The 18,542-nt window shown below is 47.3% G+C and overlaps 1 protein-coding gene across 6 annotated transcripts in view; it reads left to right on the top strand.

The window, feature by feature from the left end:
- The window catches only part of LOC137600376 (VPS10 domain-containing receptor SorCS1-like), a 278,303-nt gene that overhangs the window by 115,044 nt on the left and 144,717 nt on the right, over positions 1–18,542 (top strand). For all 6 annotated transcript variants that reach the window (XR_011036931.1, XM_068321971.1, XM_068321970.1 and 3 more), the window contains 4 exons: positions 6,131–6,195; positions 7,111–7,229; positions 7,402–7,491; positions 17,365–17,544. Coding sequence is in view for 5 of the 6 variants with exons in the window: in XM_068321971.1 (XP_068178072.1) it covers positions 6,131–6,195; positions 7,111–7,229; positions 7,402–7,491; positions 17,365–17,544 (454 nt within the window). In the remaining variant the exon portion in view is untranslated. The remainder of the gene's footprint in view (positions 1–6,130; positions 6,196–7,110; positions 7,230–7,401; positions 7,492–17,364; positions 17,545–18,542) is intronic.

The following is an 18,542-nucleotide window of genomic DNA, read 5'->3' as shown; positions in this document are numbered from 1 at the left end:
TCTAGTTTGCTTCTGGTTGAATTGAGATGGTTCTGGTGACCGTGACATCATCCATGCATTTCACAACAGCATTGCGACACCAAGCATCTCTAATGTAAACAGAGTCCCCCGCCGCGGGTTTTCCCCTCGACGAGTGCCTTGTCAGCCTGTTAGCACGTTAGCCGGGCCAGCTGAATGGCACAGTGTGGGACGCTGTTGGTGAGCCATTTTTCCACAAATACAAAGACACAACACTCATCCACAGACTTAGTTGATGATTGGAGCAGGCGGATGTAGTCCAGTTTATTGTCCAGCGGGTGTATGTTGCTGAGTGTGATGGTTGGGGTAGCTGGCCGGTGAGAGCTAGCCGCTAGCCTAGCCCAGATGCCTCCACGCTTGCCCCGCTTCTGCCCGCCATTTTGTATTAGTTTTATCAGTAAATGTCAGTAGCTAAGGAAAAACAACCCATGCGTGTTGATTTCTCTCTAAGACGGCAAAGTTATCAAGTGATCAGGTTTTCTTGATGAGGTTCGTTGACATAAAAATAGGGGTCGTTCACAGTTGATTAAAGTACTCAGTCATGAATGCTCTATCTAGTGGATGGATAGTGCAACTACAGCTGATAGTTTTTTTTAATCTATTTTATTTTTTTCATTATATGCGCCTTATTTTCCGGTGTGCCTTACGTGTGAAATAAATTACAAAATAAACAATTCATTAAAGGTGTGCCTTATAATCCAGTGCACCTTAGAGTGCAGAAAATACTGTAGTTATGTGCTTCACTCTGTTCTGAATACCTGAATAGATTAGTCTATGAAAATGAAAACGCCAATTGGATAAGTAGTCCATCCTTTTCACTGATAAATTTCATCTGGGAAATTACCAATTTCATTATTATGTATAAAAATGTAGCAGCAAGAGGGCACAAGCCAGTGTCTTATTGTGCTGGGCCCAAGCCTGGATAAATACAGAGAGTTTTGTCAGGAAGGGAATCCGACAAAAAAACTTTTGCCAAATCAATAATGCGAATAAAACTTATGACTTCCATATTGGTTTGGTCGAGACCCGGGTTAACAACGACCCCCATCGGTACTGTTCACCTGCAGGGTGCCGGTGGAATTTTGACTACTGTCGGTTAAAGAGGAGGAAAGAGGAGGAAAGTGTGTTTTTAGGAAGAGAGAGAAGAGGAACGCCAAGAGTATAGGACTGAGAGTGGGGACGTTAAATGTTGGAACTATGACAGGAAAAGGTAGAGGTTTTTTTTAATTTTTTTGCTGAGGATGGTGGCACGTGCACACGAAGCTGTTCCTCTCTGTCCCGATACAGCGGGGTTTTTTTCGTGTTTTTTGTGTCTTGTCTCTCCATGTGTTTGTTCATCTTTGTCACGTCCATATTCATCATGTCATGTCTACTTACCCCAAGGCGCTCATACTCCCGTGAGTTTCTGCTCGACATGCGCAGAACAACTTTTTTGGACTTAGACCCAGCTGATGCGGAAGTGCTGCGCGATTCACAACACCACGGACCTCCAAGAGTACACGGAGACCGTCACGGCATACATGAGGAAATGCATGGATGATGTCACGGTCACCAGAACAATCTCCGTTCAAGCCTACCAGAAGCCATGGCTGACAGGGGAAGACCACAGGCTCCTGAGGGCACGGAACGCGGCCTTCAGAGCTGGGGACGAGGTGGGTCTGAGGACAGCGAGGGCCAACCTGTCACGAGTTATCCGAGTGGCCAAGAGACAGTACTCCAGGAGGATCGCCACCCACTTCAGCGACAACAGAGACACCAGGAACCTGTGGTGGGGGATTCAGTCCATTACGAACTACAAGACCCTGCAGTCCTGCGACAGCTCCACCAGTCTGCTGAACCAGCTGAACGACTTCTTTGCACACTTTGAGGCAGACAACCGCATCCCGGCACAGAAGAGTCCACTCCCTCCGGGCGACCAAGCGTTGACGCTGTCTCCGGACAGCGTGAGGCAAGTCCTCAGAAAGACCGACGCCCAAAAAGGCCCAGGTCGTGACAACATTCCTGGTCGTATCCTGAGAGACTGTGCTGATGAGCTCACAGATGTCTTCACACAGACATCTTCAACATCTCAATGAGGCAGGCTGTTGTCCCCACCTGCCTCAAAGCCACCACCATTATCCCAGCCCCGAAGAAGTCACCCCCATCTGGCTTCAACGACTACCACCCAGTTGCACTCACTCCCATCCTCATGAAGTGCTTCGAGCGGCTAGTCATGCACCACATCAAATCTGCCCTCCCTTCCACCCTGGACCCTTTTCAGTTTGCTAACCGGTCCAACCGCTCGACTGATAACACCATCTCCACTGCCCTACATTCAACCCTCACCCACCTGGAGACCAAAGACTCGTACGCCAGAATGCTGTTCATCGACTTCAGCTCAGCATTCAACACAATCATCCCCCAGCAGCTCATCCACAAACGGGACCAGCTCGGACTCAACACCTCCATACCCAACTGGCTGCTGGACTTCCTGACAGGGAAACCACATGCAGTTCGAGTTGGTAACAACACCTCCAGCACTATCACGCTGAACACGGGAGCCCCCCCAAGGATGTGTACTGAGCCTCCTCCTCTTCACTCTGCTAACCCATGACTGTACACCGACTTCCAGCTCCAACCTCTTCATCAATTTTGCAGACGACACGACTGTAGTGGGTCTCATCAGCAACAATGTGTGACAGCCAACAGAAATGAGGTGAGCCGCTTGGCTATGTGGTACAAGGACAACAATCTCCATCTGAATGAGGAGAAGACAAAGGAGATTGTTGTGGACTCCAGGAGAACGTGCTCTCAGCATGCTCCACTAACCATCGACGGTGCTGCAGTGGAAAGGGTCAGCAGCACCAAGTTCCTGGATGTGCACATCTCCGAGGACCTGTCCTGGGACCGCAACACTGCATCGTTGGCCAAAAAAGCCCAACAGTGCCTCTACTTCCTCCACAAACGGAGGAGAGCGAGAGCCCAACCCCCCATCATGCTCACCTTCTACAGAGGCACCACTGAGAGCATCTTAACCAGCTGCATCACCGTATGTTACAGCGCCTGCATCGTTCCCTGCCTTAAGACCCTGCAGCGCATCGTGAGAGCAGCTGAAAAGATCACTGGTGTCCCTCTCCCTTCCCTCATAGACATTTACAACTCCCGCCTCACCCATAAAGCCATCAGCATTGCAGGTGATCCCACCCACCCCTCTCCCAGCCCTTTCAGCCTGCTGCCATCAGTTAGGAGACTGCAGAGTCTGTGGGCCAGGACCAGCAGGCTCAAGGACAGTTTCTTTCACCAGGCGGTCAGGAGGCTCAACTCCCTCCCTGCTCTATCCCCTGCCATATCCTTGAACTCTACCCTGCCCTCTCTCCAGCACCTGACTACCTATCTCTCTCTCCCCCTATCAACTCAGGGACTACGCACACGTCACTTCCCCTACGGGATTTAGGAGTGTATAGTGATGTTTACCATCCCTTGTGTTTCGTCTAATACTTTGTGCTGTACTGTCTGATGTACTGTCTGTGTTGTACGGCCTGTTGTACTGCTTGCGTTGTCCTGCCTGTGTTGTACTGCCTGTGTTTTCATGCCTGTTGTAATGCCTGTTTACCATGGGTCAGAGAGGACTGCAATTTCATCTGTGCTGTATGTCGTGCATATATGGTACATTTGACAATAAAGCTGACTTTGAGAGCTGGTTGACATGATGCAAAGGAGGACGGTAGACATACTGTGTGTCCAGGAGACCAGATGGAAAGGTAACAAGGTTAGAAGTTTAGGAGCAGGGTTCGAGTTGTTCTATCTTGGTGTAGATAGGAAGAGAAATGGATTAGGAGTTAACTTGAAGGAGGACTTTATTAGAAATGCCCTAGAGGTAAAAAGAGTATCAGACAGTGATGAGTCAGAAGCTAGAAAGTGAAGGTGTGATGTACAATTTTGTTAGTGGGTATGCTCCACAGGTAGCATAAGAGCTGATGGAGAAGGAGAAATTCTGGTTGGACTTAGATGAAGTGATGCAGAGCATACCCAGAAGTGAGAGAGTTGTCATTGGTGCAGACTTCAATGGAGTGACCAGGATGGATAGGATCAGGAATAAGTACATGTTAGAGGTTTTGGAGATAAAGTCAGAGAGGCAAGACCTAGATGGTTTGGACATGTCCAAAGGAAAGATAGCATCCTTCTACCAATATATTAACTGAGTTTTGAACTGCCAGGCAGGAGGCCTACAGGAAGACCAAAGAGGAGGATTATGGATGTAGTGTCTCAAAGATGCCCTCTTGTCTGATCGTCTTTGTCCGGGAAAAGTTCTGGAGAGTTCAGAGCCGAACTGCGCATGTCTGACTCGTTTCACAAAAGGCTCCTCCCTCTACATTTGCATTTTATGCTATTTTCACTTAAAAATCTTGAGTGAGCTGAATCTTTTCAATTTTTAAGTGCATGTCAATTATGTCACGGTTCAGCGTGGCAGTAATGCTGTGTGGCAGGGAGAGGCCAAGCTGGTGGGTGGAGCCACGGCTCCACACCTGAGACTCATCCACACACCATGGTGATCATCTCACCTGGACTTGCTTTGGTGCTAATGACAATAAGGCTTTTTAAGCCTGGCTCAATGAGAGCTCAGAGCTGGTTCGTTTGCTCATATTTGGTCCAGGTAGTCTGTCCTGATTCTTAGTTTCTTGTCTGTCTGGAGAATTTTTACGTTTGTTAATAAATCATGGAAGGAATGTTTGCTTCTGGTGTCCTGCACTTGGGTCCATATTCCGCTTCACGTGACAGAACGAACCAGCCTCAACTGGACCCAGCGGACACCGACTATCTTGCTGCCCTGACCAGCAGCAAGTCCTGGAACCCGGAACAGGCTGCCGAGTGGAGACAGCGGGGAAGAGACACCTGGGCATGGCTGGCAGCATATGCTGGAATTCCAGCTCCACCTTCTCTGCTTGACCTCGAGCCTGTTCCAGTGCCCGCTTCGGTCCCCACGTCCAAACACAACCTGTTCCGGTCCCCACGCCCTGACGCCAGCTTGCTCCCGTCCCCATGCTCGAGTCTGATCCTGTTCCTGCTCCCCGCCTCGAGTCTGATCCTGTTCCTGCTCCCCGCCTCGAGTCTGATCCTGATCCTGCTCCCCGCCTCGAGTCTGATCCTGCTCCTGACCCTCCCTGGGACAGTTTATGGGACGTCGGGGGCCGTCCCTTGAGGGGGGGGTACTGTCACGGTTAGGCGTGGCAGTGCTGCTGTGTGGCAGGGAGAGGCCAAGCTGGTGGGTGGAGCCACGGCTCCACACCTGAGACTCATCTACACACCATGGTGATCATCTCACCTGGACTTGCTTTGGTGCTAATGACAATAAGGCTTTTTAAGCCTGGCTAAATGAGAGCTCAGAGCTGGTTCGTTTGCTCATATTTGGTTCCAGGTAGTCTGTCCTGATTCTTAGTTTCCTGTCTGTCTGGAGAATTTTTACGTTTGTTAATAAATCATGGAAGGAAGATTTGCTTCTGGTGTCCTGCACTTGGGTCCATATTCCGCTTCACATGACAAATTAAGTAACTTGAGTGTTGTTAAAAACTGAACTGAGATAACTCGAAATTTTTAAGAAAAACGTGTTTACAGTGTAGTGAAAGAGGACATGAAGGTAGTTGGTGTGAGAGATGAGGACGCAGAAGACGAAGTTAGATGGAGGCAACTGATCCGCTGTGGCGGCCCCTGAAAGGAAAATCCAAAAGGAAAAGATGGAGATGTTTAATCTTTATGTTTAAAGATTAGAAGCTGTAGGGTCTCTGTCCATTTGTAATTCCCCTCACACAGACCACCTTTATTTCTTTATGTTTGATGCATTTTCTATGTCCTTTTCACTCTATGGACATCCTTGGAGTAGTGAAAAACGTGATGGCTTTTCTTTCTTAATGATGTGATTTACAATCGTCCTCCTTTTATTTTGGGAAAATGATGATCTAAATATTGAGATCGTTTTTGAAAGTTAATGTTTCTTTTCATTTTTCTTGAAACACATCCACACTGTAGACAAAAAAGTTTTCAGATCTTAACTTTGACAGCAGTAATATAGGTAGCATCAACCTGAACTTAAAAGATCAGTGGTGGTGTACCTGAAACAACTTTGTCTACCTTTCAGGTCAAAAATGGGTTTGGACAAAGAACCGGGCTTAATTCATCTAGAAACCAGCATCTCTGAAGAACGTGAGTAATCTCATTCCCATTCATTCTTTGAACTTCAACTTATATTTGCGAGCAAAGATAAGAAATTGTATCCATTGCTGCTTTACATACAACAGTGGTTCTTAACCTTGTTGGAGGTACCGAACCCTGTTTCTACTGAGTGCACAAAATCCCATCTAGCACAGGTAGACTAATCGATGTAGCGTGATCACCTGCAGCCAGGGATGGCTAAGGGGGGCGTGTCATCACAAATTGACACGATGTGTCAAACGTACACAGTGATTCGTGTATGTTTGACAAAAACATCCGACACATTGAGAGACCGACTCACCAAACCCCTAGGGTTCGATCGAACCCAGGTTAAGAACCACTGACCTACAACCAACATATTTTTTATTCTAATTTTGAGCCTCTTAATGTTATGAAAATGGAGTACAACAGTGTCTGGTGTCTGTCTCCTCCATGTGCACATGGGCAGTTGTGAGCTCTATTAGTCTCTTTCTGTGTGGCAATGGCATCTGACACGACTCGTGTATTCCTTGACTGAATTTTCACTATTCCTTTTAGCTTTAAATTTCTGTTCTGTCACAGAACAAAAGTGGACAACAATATATTCTAAGTATTCAATGGAAACTCCTATTCAGTTATTGCTAACATATGGGCGAAGGCTAATTTCAGGTGGCGCAAATGAAGGCATAGAAAGAAATTGACCTCCCTGGGCACCTTCCTCTGCTCCCCTGATGCCACCCCTGTTGCAACCAATTTATTGATGCAAGTAAAATGCAAATTCAAAAGATGCTGCAAGACTGGGTGAAGAATGTGTCTTCATTGACTAGTAATATATTGACATGTTGGAGTGTGTGTGTGTGTGTGTGTGTGTGTGTGTGTGTGTGTGTGTGTGTGTGTGTGTGTGTGTGTGTGTATCTTTGTGAGCAGAGGCGCTGTATGTCACCTGCAAGCTGAAGAACTGCACAGATGCTAATAAGGGCAAACCATTTCCTGGCTACATTGACCCCAATTCTCTAGTGGTACAAGATGAGTATGTTTTTGTCCAGGTAGGTAATTGTCTGCTTTGCTCAGTGAAAAGTGTTAGGAGCATTGTAAGAGGCAGAAACTGTTAAGTTTTGTTAGAAGTATTTTAAGGTTTTAGAAAGGTACCATTGGGGTAGTTTCATCTATTTTATGTGTCAAAAAAGTTTGAACTTACAATTATTTCATCACCTTAAGGTATCCACTGTGGGGAGGCCAGTTTATTATGTCTCTGCTAAAAGAGATGTGTTCACACCCATGAAGTTTCCCAAGTATGCCCTGCCCAAGGTAAAAAGAGTGTCTTATTAAACTTTAAGTTGGAAATGGAGTAGTTAATTGTTTTTTTTCTGAATTCAGAGGTGACTATTAGATCAAAAAAGTGTATGGTATATTAATGAAGCATTCAGTGACGTGCCAGTTTGCCTCTAACTCTCAACTACACGCTCTGTTGCAGGAACATCACAATAAAACATAACCCACCATGTTTTTTGAATTATTAGTCCACGCCTCTTCGTGTTAAAACAGTGTTACTTGCCATGTCCTCATTGACATTTAACCATGTTTTTATTCAAGTGAGCCCTATGTGCCCTTGTAGCTGTTGGCTTACTACATGATGTTTTTTGGCAAAAGTCAGAGGTAGATGAAGCCAACATCCAAACATTGTTTCAGCTACATAGTGCCTGTCCAACAAGCAATGACATTATGTAAATAATTTCTTGATTTTGTGGGAAAAAACAAGAAATCGATAGAATTTAGAATAGTATACAATAAACCCTTGCACATTTGTGCATCAACACGAGCGGCTTCACCTCATTGCGGATTTTTAGTAGGTAGTCAAGTGATACTGTACATCTTATTGGCAAATGGCATCTGGAAGTGCGTTGTGTTCCCTGAGTCCTGGAACGAGCACACTTCCGTGAGACACAATAGTGCTTTATACAGCATACAGGTATAAGAGTGTGGGAAAAAGTAATACAGATAAAAGGTGGTTTAATATCACTATGAGGAGGGTTCCTAAACGTTTAAAGTACCGTAAATCTTTTTTTTTTTTTTAATGTTGCTATACTTGTGGCCAGCAAGGGCTGGTTTGAGGAATTCCAAAAGAGATATGGTCTTTGGAGTGCTACGAGATACGGAGAAGCTGCTTGGTTGATACAGCGGCATCCCAATGCTACATTAAGGAGCGATTTTGTAGGTTGATTGAGGAGAGTAGCTATCTGCCCGAACAAATTTTAAAGGATGGGTGAGACAGCTCTGTTCTGGAAGAGGATGCCATCCCGCACGTTCCTCTAAAAGGATGAGGTCAAGAAACTGGGGTTTAAGCACTACAAAAACCGTGTGACCCTGGAATGCTGTGGGTGTTATGCTCAAGCCTGGGTTTATCTATGTCTAAGAATCCACTAAACTCCCTAACAGAATGTGTCAGCAGATTAACCCAGGTGAAGTGTGTCTCATGCTACTGACCTTCATAAGTATACAAAGGTCAATTCATCATCATCTACTGCTTATCTGGGCCGGGTGGTGGGGAGTTTCAGGAGGGATGCCTACACTTCCCCCTCCCCAGTCACCTCCTCCAGCTCCTCCAGGGGGAGCCCAAGGTGTTCCCAGACCAGCCGAGAGAGATAGTCCCTCCAGCGTGTCCTAGGTCTTTCTCTAGGTCTTCTCCCGCTAGGACATGCACGAAACACCTCTCCAGGAAGGCGTCCAGGAAGCATCTGGAACAGATGCCCAAGCCACCTCAGGTGAATCCGCTCAAGGCGGAGGAGCAACGGCTCTACTCCATGCTCCTCCCTTGTGACTGAGCTCCTCACCCTATCTCTAAGGGCGCACACAGCTACTCTATGGAGGCTGTATCCGGGATCTTGTCCTTTCAGTCATGACCTAAAGCTCATGACCATAGGTGAGAGTATGAATGTAGATTGACCGATAAATCGAGAGCTTCGTTTAATGACTCAGATCCTTCTTCACCACAAGAGACCTATACAGCAGTTGCTTCACTGCAAAAGCTGGATCTATCCGTCTGTCAATCTTATGTTCCATCCTTCCCTCACTCTTGAACAAGATCCAAAGATACTTAAACTCCTCCACTTGGGGCAAGGACTCTCCACCAACCTGAAGAGGTCACACCACCCTTTTCCGGCCGCGGATTTAGAGGTGCTGATCCTCATCCTACTCGCGTCACACTCAGCTGCAAACCATCCCAGTTCACATTGAAAGTCCAGGTGTGATGAGGCCAACAGGACAATATCGTCTGCAAATGCAGAGGTGAAATTCTTCGGTACCCAAACAGGACTGCCGCCGGATCCTGGATACACCGAGAAATTCTGTCCATAAAGATTATGAAAAGAACCGATGATAGAGGGCAGCCCTGCCAGAGTCTAACATGCACCTGGAAGAGGTCTGACTTACTGCCGGCAATGTGAACCAAACTCTGGGTTCGGTCATACAGGGACCAGACAGCCCTCAGCAAAGCCCACAAGATACCACGACGGACACGATCGAATGCCTTCTCCAGATCCACAAAACACATTTGGACTGTTTGGGCAAACTCCCATGAACCCTCGAGCACTTGATGGAGAGTGCAGAGCTTTTACAGTGTTCCGTGACTGGGACGAAAACCGCATTGTTCCACCTGAATCTGCGGTTCGACTATAGGTCTAATCCTCCTCTCCAGTTCCATGGAATAGACTTTCCCCGGGAGGCTGAGTAGTGTGACCCCCCCATAGTTGAAACATACCCACCGGAACCCCTTTTTGAAAAGAGGGACCACCGCCCCGGTCTGCCAATCTATAGGTGCTCTCCCTGACTGCCATGTGATGTTGCAGAGATGTGTTAACCACGACAGTCCCTGCACATCCAGACACTTGAGGTACTCAGGGTGAATCTAAACCGCCCCCAGTGCTTTGCCACTGTGGAGTTTGGCAACCACCTCGGTGACTTCAGCTTGGGTGATGGACGAGTCCACCTCTGAGACCTCAGCCTCTGCTTCCTCTGTGTAAAACATGACAGCGGGATTGAGGAGATCCTCAATGTATTATTTTTACTGCCCAACACTATCCTCAGTCGAGGTCAGCAGCTCTCCACCTCTACTGTAAACAGTGTTGGTTGTGCACCGCTTTCCCCTCCTGAGGCACCGAATGGTTTGCCAGAATTTCTTCAAGGCTGACCGATAGTCTTCCTCCATGGCCTCCCCGAACTCTTCCCAGAGCCGAGTTTTTGGCTCCGCGACCACTTGGGCTGAAGTACGCCTGGTCTGCCTGTACCTCTTAGCTGCCTCCGGAGTCCCACAATTCAACAAGATTTGACGTGACTCCTTCTTCAGCTTCACGGCTTCCCTTACTTCCGGTGTCCACCACCGGGTTCGGGGGTTTCCACCGTGACAGGCACCAGAGACCTTGCAGCCACAGCTCCGAGCAGCAGCTCCGAAATTGGAGGTGGAGAAAATGGTCCACTCTGACTCAATGTCCCCAGCCTCCTGCGGGATCTGGGAGAAGCTCTCCTGGGGGTGGGAGTTGAAGACCTCACTGACAGAGGGTTCTGCCAGCCATTCCCAACAGACTCTTGAAACACTTTTGGGCCTGCCAAGTCTGTCCGGCCCCCTGCTCTGCCAGCGGTTCCAGCTCACCACCAGGTGGTCAATAGATATTTGGAGCTTTAGGAAGTCATGGCCCTGAACGACTCGATTCGACCATAAAGCGCTAGAATAGGTATTCTTGACGTCAGACTTCGCACTCTGTGCTATTGGACAATATGGATTGGTTGACATGCTCAAGGGCGTGGCCATCCCCAAGACGGAGTTCTTTGTGTCGGACGTGAGGCAACAGTCTGTTGAAATGGTATCCTTGAGAAGGAGACAGGGTAGTTGCGCAGTTGTTGATTGTACAAATCAACACCAGTGTTTATTTTTCATCCCATCCAAAGAAGAACAGAAGAGAGCATGGTTGCATTTCATTTTTAATGGCTATGTGCGGCTAAAAGGCCTGCACGTTTGTTTGCGTGTGAACCACTTCACTCCAGCCTGTTTTAGCAATGAGGGCCAGTACAGATGGGGCTTTGAGACTGATCCTCATTCAAGGATCACTCCCAACCATACCGGACCAAGGAACTGCACCCTGGTTACAGGTAAGTCTCACCACATTTATCTTTTTTTGCAGTTGTGTGTTAGCATGGGTGATCAATTGCTATTTGGCTAATTACATGGTACTGCTTTGTTTCGCGTTTGTGTGTGCACGCTCCAATGTGTGTGTATGTGCTAAACCTACAGTATCTAGGTACAACACACATAAGTTGGGCTCACATTTTATCTTTTTTCTTTTTGTCCGTTAGCATGAATGAAGTCATGTTATGCTAGTCTATGTAGGGAGGTCTCCTTTGTTTCGCGTTTGTGGGTTAAGTGTGTGTGCGTGCTGGCCTACAGTATAAAGCTAATACGCACATAAGTTGGTTCATATTTTCTTATTGTTTGTTAGCCTGAATGAAGTCATGTTATGCTAGGCTATGTAGGGAAGTTGCCTCTGTTTCGCATTTGTGTATTGCGCGTGTGTGCGTGCATGCCCGATCACGTGTGTGCGTGCTGGACCTACAGTAGGTACAACAGACATAAGTGGTCTCATATTTTCTTATTGTTTGTTAGCATGAAGTCATGCTATGCTAGGCTATGTAGGAAGGTCTCCTTTGTTTCGCATTTGCGTGTTGCGTGTAAGTGAAGTGAAGTCTTTAGTATAAAACAATTTGAGACAGATTCATGTGTGTCATATTTTGTTTTGGCTCGTTATTTCGTTACGTTTGGTGTACCCCTCCACAAGATCCACTTTCCAAAGGCTTTTGAAGAGACAATGCAGAGTCAAACCTCACAAGACAGAGCCAACGTTCTGTTAGTGTTGCAATATTTTAATATTTCAAACAAACATGTTTTGAAATTCTGTTGGTAATTGCTCACAACAAAACACAGTAAAAAGTAATCATACAAATAAATAAATTGGTAGCAAGTACCAGGATGTATTTTGAACACAATTTTTCTAAACAAAGAAATGAATCAAACAATATCAATAATAGTAAAGATATATCTTTGTGTTGTATTGTGTGTGTACCTCCATCCATCCATCCATCTTCCACCGCTTGTCCATAGTCGGGTCGTGGGGGCAGCAGCTTCAGCAGGGAGCCCCAAACTTCCCTTTCCCCGGCCACATCCACCAGATCTGACTGGGGGATCCTAAGGCGTTCCCAGGCCAGTGTTGAGATATAATCCCTCCACCTGGTCCTGGGTCTGCCCTGAGGTCTCCTCCCAGCTGGACGTGCCAGAAACACCTCCCTAGGGAGGCGTCCCGCAGGCATCTGCACCAGATGCACAAACCACCTCAACTGACTCCTTTCCACGCGAAGGAGCAGCGACTGTACTCTGAGCCCCTCGCAAACAGCAGTGTTTCTCACCTTATCTCTAAGGGAGATACCAGCTATCCGTCTGAGAAAGCCCATTTCAGCCGCTTGTATCTGCAATCTCGTTCTTTCGGTCATGACCCATCGCTCATGACCATAGGTGAGGGTAGGAACGAAGATTAAATGGTAGATGGAGAGCTTTGCCTCTCGGCTTAGCTCCCTCTTTGTGACAACAGTGCGGTAAAGGGACTGCAATACCGCTCCTGCTGCCCCAATTCTCCGTCAAATCTCATGCTCCATTGTTCCCTCACTCGTGAACAAGACCCCAAGATACTTACAGATTTAGAGGTGCTAATCCTCATCCCCGCCGCTTCACACTCGGATGCAAACCGGACCAGTGAGTGCTGCAGGTCACAGGCTGATGACGCAAACAGGACCACATCATCTGCAAAAAGCAGCGAGGCATTCCTCAGGCCACCAAACTGTAAAGCCTCCTCACCACGACTACGCCTCGATATCCTGTCCATGAAAATCACAAACAGAATTGGTGATAAAGTGCAGCCCTGGCGAAGGCCAACAGCTACTCGGAACAAGTTCAATTTACTGCCGAGAACCCGAACACAGCTCTCACTTTGGGCGTACAGGGATTGGATGGCCCTAAGGAGAGGCCCCCTCACCCCATACTCCCGCAGTACTTCCCACAGTATATCCCTGGGGCTCGATCATACGCCTTCTCCAAGTCTACAAAACTCCCAAGCCCCTCTAGGATCCCTGTTAGAGTAAAAAGCTGGTCCGTTGTTCCATGACCAGGACGGAACCCACATTGTTCCTCCTCAATCTGAGGCTCGACAATCGGCTGGGCCCTCCTTTCCAGCACCTTGGAGTAAACTTTCCCAGGGAGACTGAGGAGTGTGATGCCCCTGTAGTTAGCACACACCCTCTGGTCCCCCTTTTTAAAAAGAGGAACCACCACCCCAGTCTGCCACTCTTTCGGCACTGTCCCAGACTTCCACGCAATGTTAAAGAGTCGTGTCATCCACGACAGCCCCTCAACACCCAGAGCCTTCAGCATTTCCGGGCGAATCTCATCAACACCTGGGGCTTTGCCACCGTGAAGTTGTTTAACTACCTCGGTGACTTCGCCCCGAGAGATATTGACTCTGATCCCCCATCAACAGTCGAAGTCAACAGTGTCCCATCTTTGCTGTATACAGCTTGGATGGTTCCCCATTTCCCCCTCCTGAGGTGTCGGACAGTCCTCCAGAACAACTTTGGTGCCGTGCGATAGTCTTTCTCCATGGCCTCTCCGAACTCCTCCCACACCCTCTGTTTTGCCTCCATCACAGCTGAGGCTGCAGTCCTTTTGGCCCGTCGATACCCTGCAACTGCTTCAGGAGTCCCCAGGGACAATATGCCCCTGAAGGCCTCCTTCTTCAGTCGGACGGCTTCCCTGACCACCGGGGTCCACCACGGTGTTCGAGGGTTACTGCCTCTTGAGGCACCCAAGACCTTGAGACCACAGCTCTCAGCTGCAGCTTCAGCAATGGAAGTTTTGAACATCGACCATTCAGGTTCAATGCCCCTAGCCTCCACAGGGATGCATGAGAAGCTCCTTCGGAGGTGTGAATTGAAGGCCTCACGGACAGAGTCCTCCTCCAGACGTTCCCAGTTCATCCGCACTACTCGTTTGGGCTTACCAGGTCTATCCAAAGGTTTCCTCCGCCAACGGACCCAACTCACCACCAGGTGGTGATCAGTTGACAGCTCTGCCTCTTTCTTCACCTGAGTGTCCAAAACACACGGTCGAAGGTCAGATGATACGATCACAAGATCAATCATTGACCTCCGACCCAGGGTGCTCTGGTACCAGGTACACTAATGAGCATCCTTGTGTTCGAACATGGTGTTAGTTATGAACAATCCGTGACTAGCACAGGAGTCCAACAACATAACACCGCTCTGGTTCAGATCAGGGAGGCCATTCCTCCCAATCATGCCCCTCCAAGTGTCTCCATCATTGCCGACGTGTGCATTGAAGTCTCCCAGGAGAACAATGGAGTCCCCTGCAGGGATCCCTTCAAGGACCCCAATTAGGGACCCCAAGAAGGCCGAATACTCTGAACTGATATTTGGTGCATATGCACAAATAACAGTCAGAGCCCCCCCCACACAGCCTTAAGGCGTAGGGAAGCGACCCTCTCATTCACCGGGGTAAACTCCAATACAGCGGCACTCAGCTGGGGGCTTGTGAGTATCCCCACACCTGCCCTGCGCCTCACGCCTGACGCAACTCCAGAGTAAAACAAGGTCCAACCCCTATCCAGGAGTTTGGATCCAGAACCGATGCTATGCGTGGAAGTAAGCCCCACCAGATCCAACTGGTAACGCTCCACCTCCAACACGAGCTCCGGCTCCTTCCCCGCCAGTGAGGTGACATTCCAACTTCTGCCGCCTGGTTCTGGTCCGTCGTGACCCCCTGCCGTCACTGCCACCCATGTGGCAGCGCACCCGACCCCATCGGTCTGCCCTGCGGGTGGTGGGTCCACAGGGGTGGGAAGAATCCACGTTGCCTTTTCGGCTGAGCCCGGCCGGGCCCCATGGCAGACCCGGCCACCAGGCGCTCGCTGACGGGCCCTCCGTCCAGGCCTGGCTCCAGACGTCGGCAGGGTCACATTTTTCCCTTTCTGATTTTTCATGGGATCTTCTGAATCATTCTTTGTCTGGCCCTTCACCTGAGACCTGTTTGCCTTGGGTGACCCTACCAGGAGTACAAGACTCCTGACAACATAACTCCCAGGGTCCTTAGGGCACACAAACCTCTCCACCACGATAAGGTGATGGTTCCTTGGAGAGGTGTTGTTGGACCTCATATGTGAAAAAGTCTTGGTGGACCCCATGCCATACACAAATAAGATGATGGCCATTCCTCTCCCCGAGAATCTGTCTGCCCAGTATGAGCGTCGGGACAAGGAGGAGGTCATTGCCAGCTATATGACCAGGTTCAACCAAGACTCGGTCTAAATCCAGCATAGTGGCCTTTGTCTTCAGGAAACTCTCGGCGTATGCGAAAGACCACACAGGCTGGAATGACGACCCGGATTCTGCGTCCTAAGTAGCCCCAGCACCAGCCAACAAAGGTGCGATAGGCCAGATGTCTGCACCATCTACAGAAAAATTATTTATTTCACAATGTTTTCAATCCTGAGTTTTACAACTGTTGTTGATTTCCTAGTAGGATGGCTCTGTGTTCTCATTATTGTTATTGGATGTATTGTTTTATGTAAATAAATGCTTGTATATGTCAACAGAAATGGATTGTGAATACCAAAAAATGTTCAACATGTCTATTAATAAGATAAAAATCAAGGTGTTGCAAATACAATATATTAGACTTTGTTGCTTGCTACTTGTATCTCCAAACAGCAGATTTTTCTGCTTCTGTTGGCATACATTCACAGTGTCCACAGGAACACCTGTACAACAGGTGAAGACACCCCAAAATAGAGTAGATAAAGGCATCACTGCAATATGGTTACATCATTCCACATTAACCTGGTGTGATGGTGGCAAGTGTCAGCTCCGTGTGTCTTGTCACAGAGGACTGCCTCAAATATTTTACAGCTTAGTAATGGGTTAAATCAACGTGATATAAAAATAAAGTAACTTAGCCGTGAGCAGAAGCTAGCATTAGCCACATGGTAATAACTATCAGAACCACCATCAGATTTTACTGTCACTTATAGAAGTACAGCAACTTTTTAGCAGTCAACACATCTGTACATATACAAAATACATAAGACAGATATGACATTATTACTGTGCGATGAGAGGCAGAAGTAGAACAAAAAGTAGCTACTGGACGATGCTCTGGTCCTGTGATGACGTAGGTTACAAAACATAACACAGAACCGACTAAGTAACGTTCACACGTACTAACCATTAAGGAACGTCCTGCTGCAGCCGCACAGTCGTTGTTTCTTTAGGAGCCCCCGCTTCTGGGTCCGACTCAGGGTCATAAATGTACGCCGACACGTTGGGTCCTCCAAACGCCATAATGATAACAAACGTAATGCCGGTCAGTGTCTCGTTAGCCTAACGCTCTCCTTCAGAGGGGCGTGACCCAGGTGAAGGAGGCATTGACCAGCGGAGCTCATTAACATACTGCAGCCGGAGGCCTGAAACTACACAGATCACTTTAGGTCAAAATATTTGTAATACAGTCTAGTTGGACATCTGGCAGCTGAATGACATTAAGTTAAAAATACATAATATGGGACCTTTAAAGTCCAGTGGGATGATTTATACAGCTTTGGATAACCATGACCTGGATAACTGAGAATCTACACAGACATATGTGGACACCTTTGCGATTTATTGATAGATTATGATTGATCATTTGGGCACCTCTGGTGTGGACCAATTCACCTGAGTTGCCGTCTCACTAAAAAAGTCATGTCATCTTCAGATTACCACCGCTATATCCGCCGCAGCGGGTCACAGGGAGCCGGAGCCTATCTCCGCGGCATAGGGCGTGAGGCGGGGGACACTCCGGGCACGACGCCAGTGCACCGCGGAGCCACACACAAAGACATACAACCATGCACACACACACTCATTCCTACGGACAATTTGGAAATCTGAAAAATAGTCATATATAGTGAACATAAAAAATGAAAACAATAAATACGAACATCACCAAGGAAATCTGGCGGGAACATGAAATGAATTGAATTATGTATCATAGTAATTAAATTAATGGCTGATTAACCTTTGTCTGTATGCCAGGATCTCCATGTCATCAGTACAGATGAAAACTGTGTGTTAGCAGCTGTACAGGAGTGGAACCAGAATGAAACCTACAACCTGTACGTGTCTGATACATCTGGGATTTATTATACCCTGGCTCTGGAGAATGTGGTCAGCAGAATGGGCCCTGAGCGTAACGTCATGGTTGATCTATATGAGGTAAGCAACTTGGCAGCAAATGATCATATGGATGATGAAAGTAGTCTTATGCAGCCATGAAATAGGGTGTACTTGCTGCACAGGAGGTCTAACCCCAAAACTTTGGTCTGCTGCTACCCAAGTATGCAATGTTCATTGTCAAATTCTTTTCTGAAAATAACTATCAAATGATAAATAAAGTGCCCCATCTGCAAGTTTATTTTGAATTCTCTTTTTTTTTTTAGAAACAGGAGGAAGAGATGATTTAATGTACAGTATTTTCTGCACTATAAGGTGCACTGGATTAAAAGGTGCACCTTTAATGAATTGTTTATTGTATAATTTATTCCATATATGAGGCGCACCAAATTATAAAGTGCATGTAATAATGAAAAAATTTGATTTAAAAAAATAGTGGTTGTAGTTGCGCTATCCGTCCACTAGCTAGAGCGTTCATGACTGTGAGTACCTGTAGAAAGCTGTGAATGCCCCTATTGTTATTTCAATGAAACCATTCTGAGCCTCATCAAGGAAACCTGATCACTTGATCACTTTGGCCCCGTCCACACGATGACGGATTTTTCCGGTACGAAAACACAACTTTTTAAAAACGCTGGGTCTGCATTGTCGTGTGGACGGTGTATCCGCATCTTTTTAAAAACGCTGACGTCTTGCCTGCGACGAAAACCGCTGTGACGTCATATTTATGGGCCCGTGTGTGGTGACAACAAAATTGGATAAAATTTGAATCAATACTCCCACCACATGGTTTGGCATGCTTATAGCCGTCCTCGCAAACGCACTGCTGCGTTTACGTGTGGACGGAGATTTTTTTGAAAATGCTGTTGTGTGGACGTGAATCGTTTTCAATGTGTTTTTAAAAAGTTGCTTTTTAAAAAAAATCCATCATCGTGTGGACAGGGCCTTTGCCATCTTAGAAAGAAGTCAACACGCATATTAAAAACCTGACATTAAAAAGTAGTTAAATTAATTACGAGTGGACCACTCAGTGCGAACAG

This window comes from Antennarius striatus, chromosome 8 (assembly GCF_040054535.1).
Source record: "Antennarius striatus isolate MH-2024 chromosome 8, ASM4005453v1, whole genome shotgun sequence".
Lineage (NCBI taxonomy): Eukaryota > Metazoa > Chordata > Actinopteri > Lophiiformes > Antennariidae > Antennarius > Antennarius striatus.
This window is presented reverse-complemented; position numbering and strand designations above follow the sequence as displayed.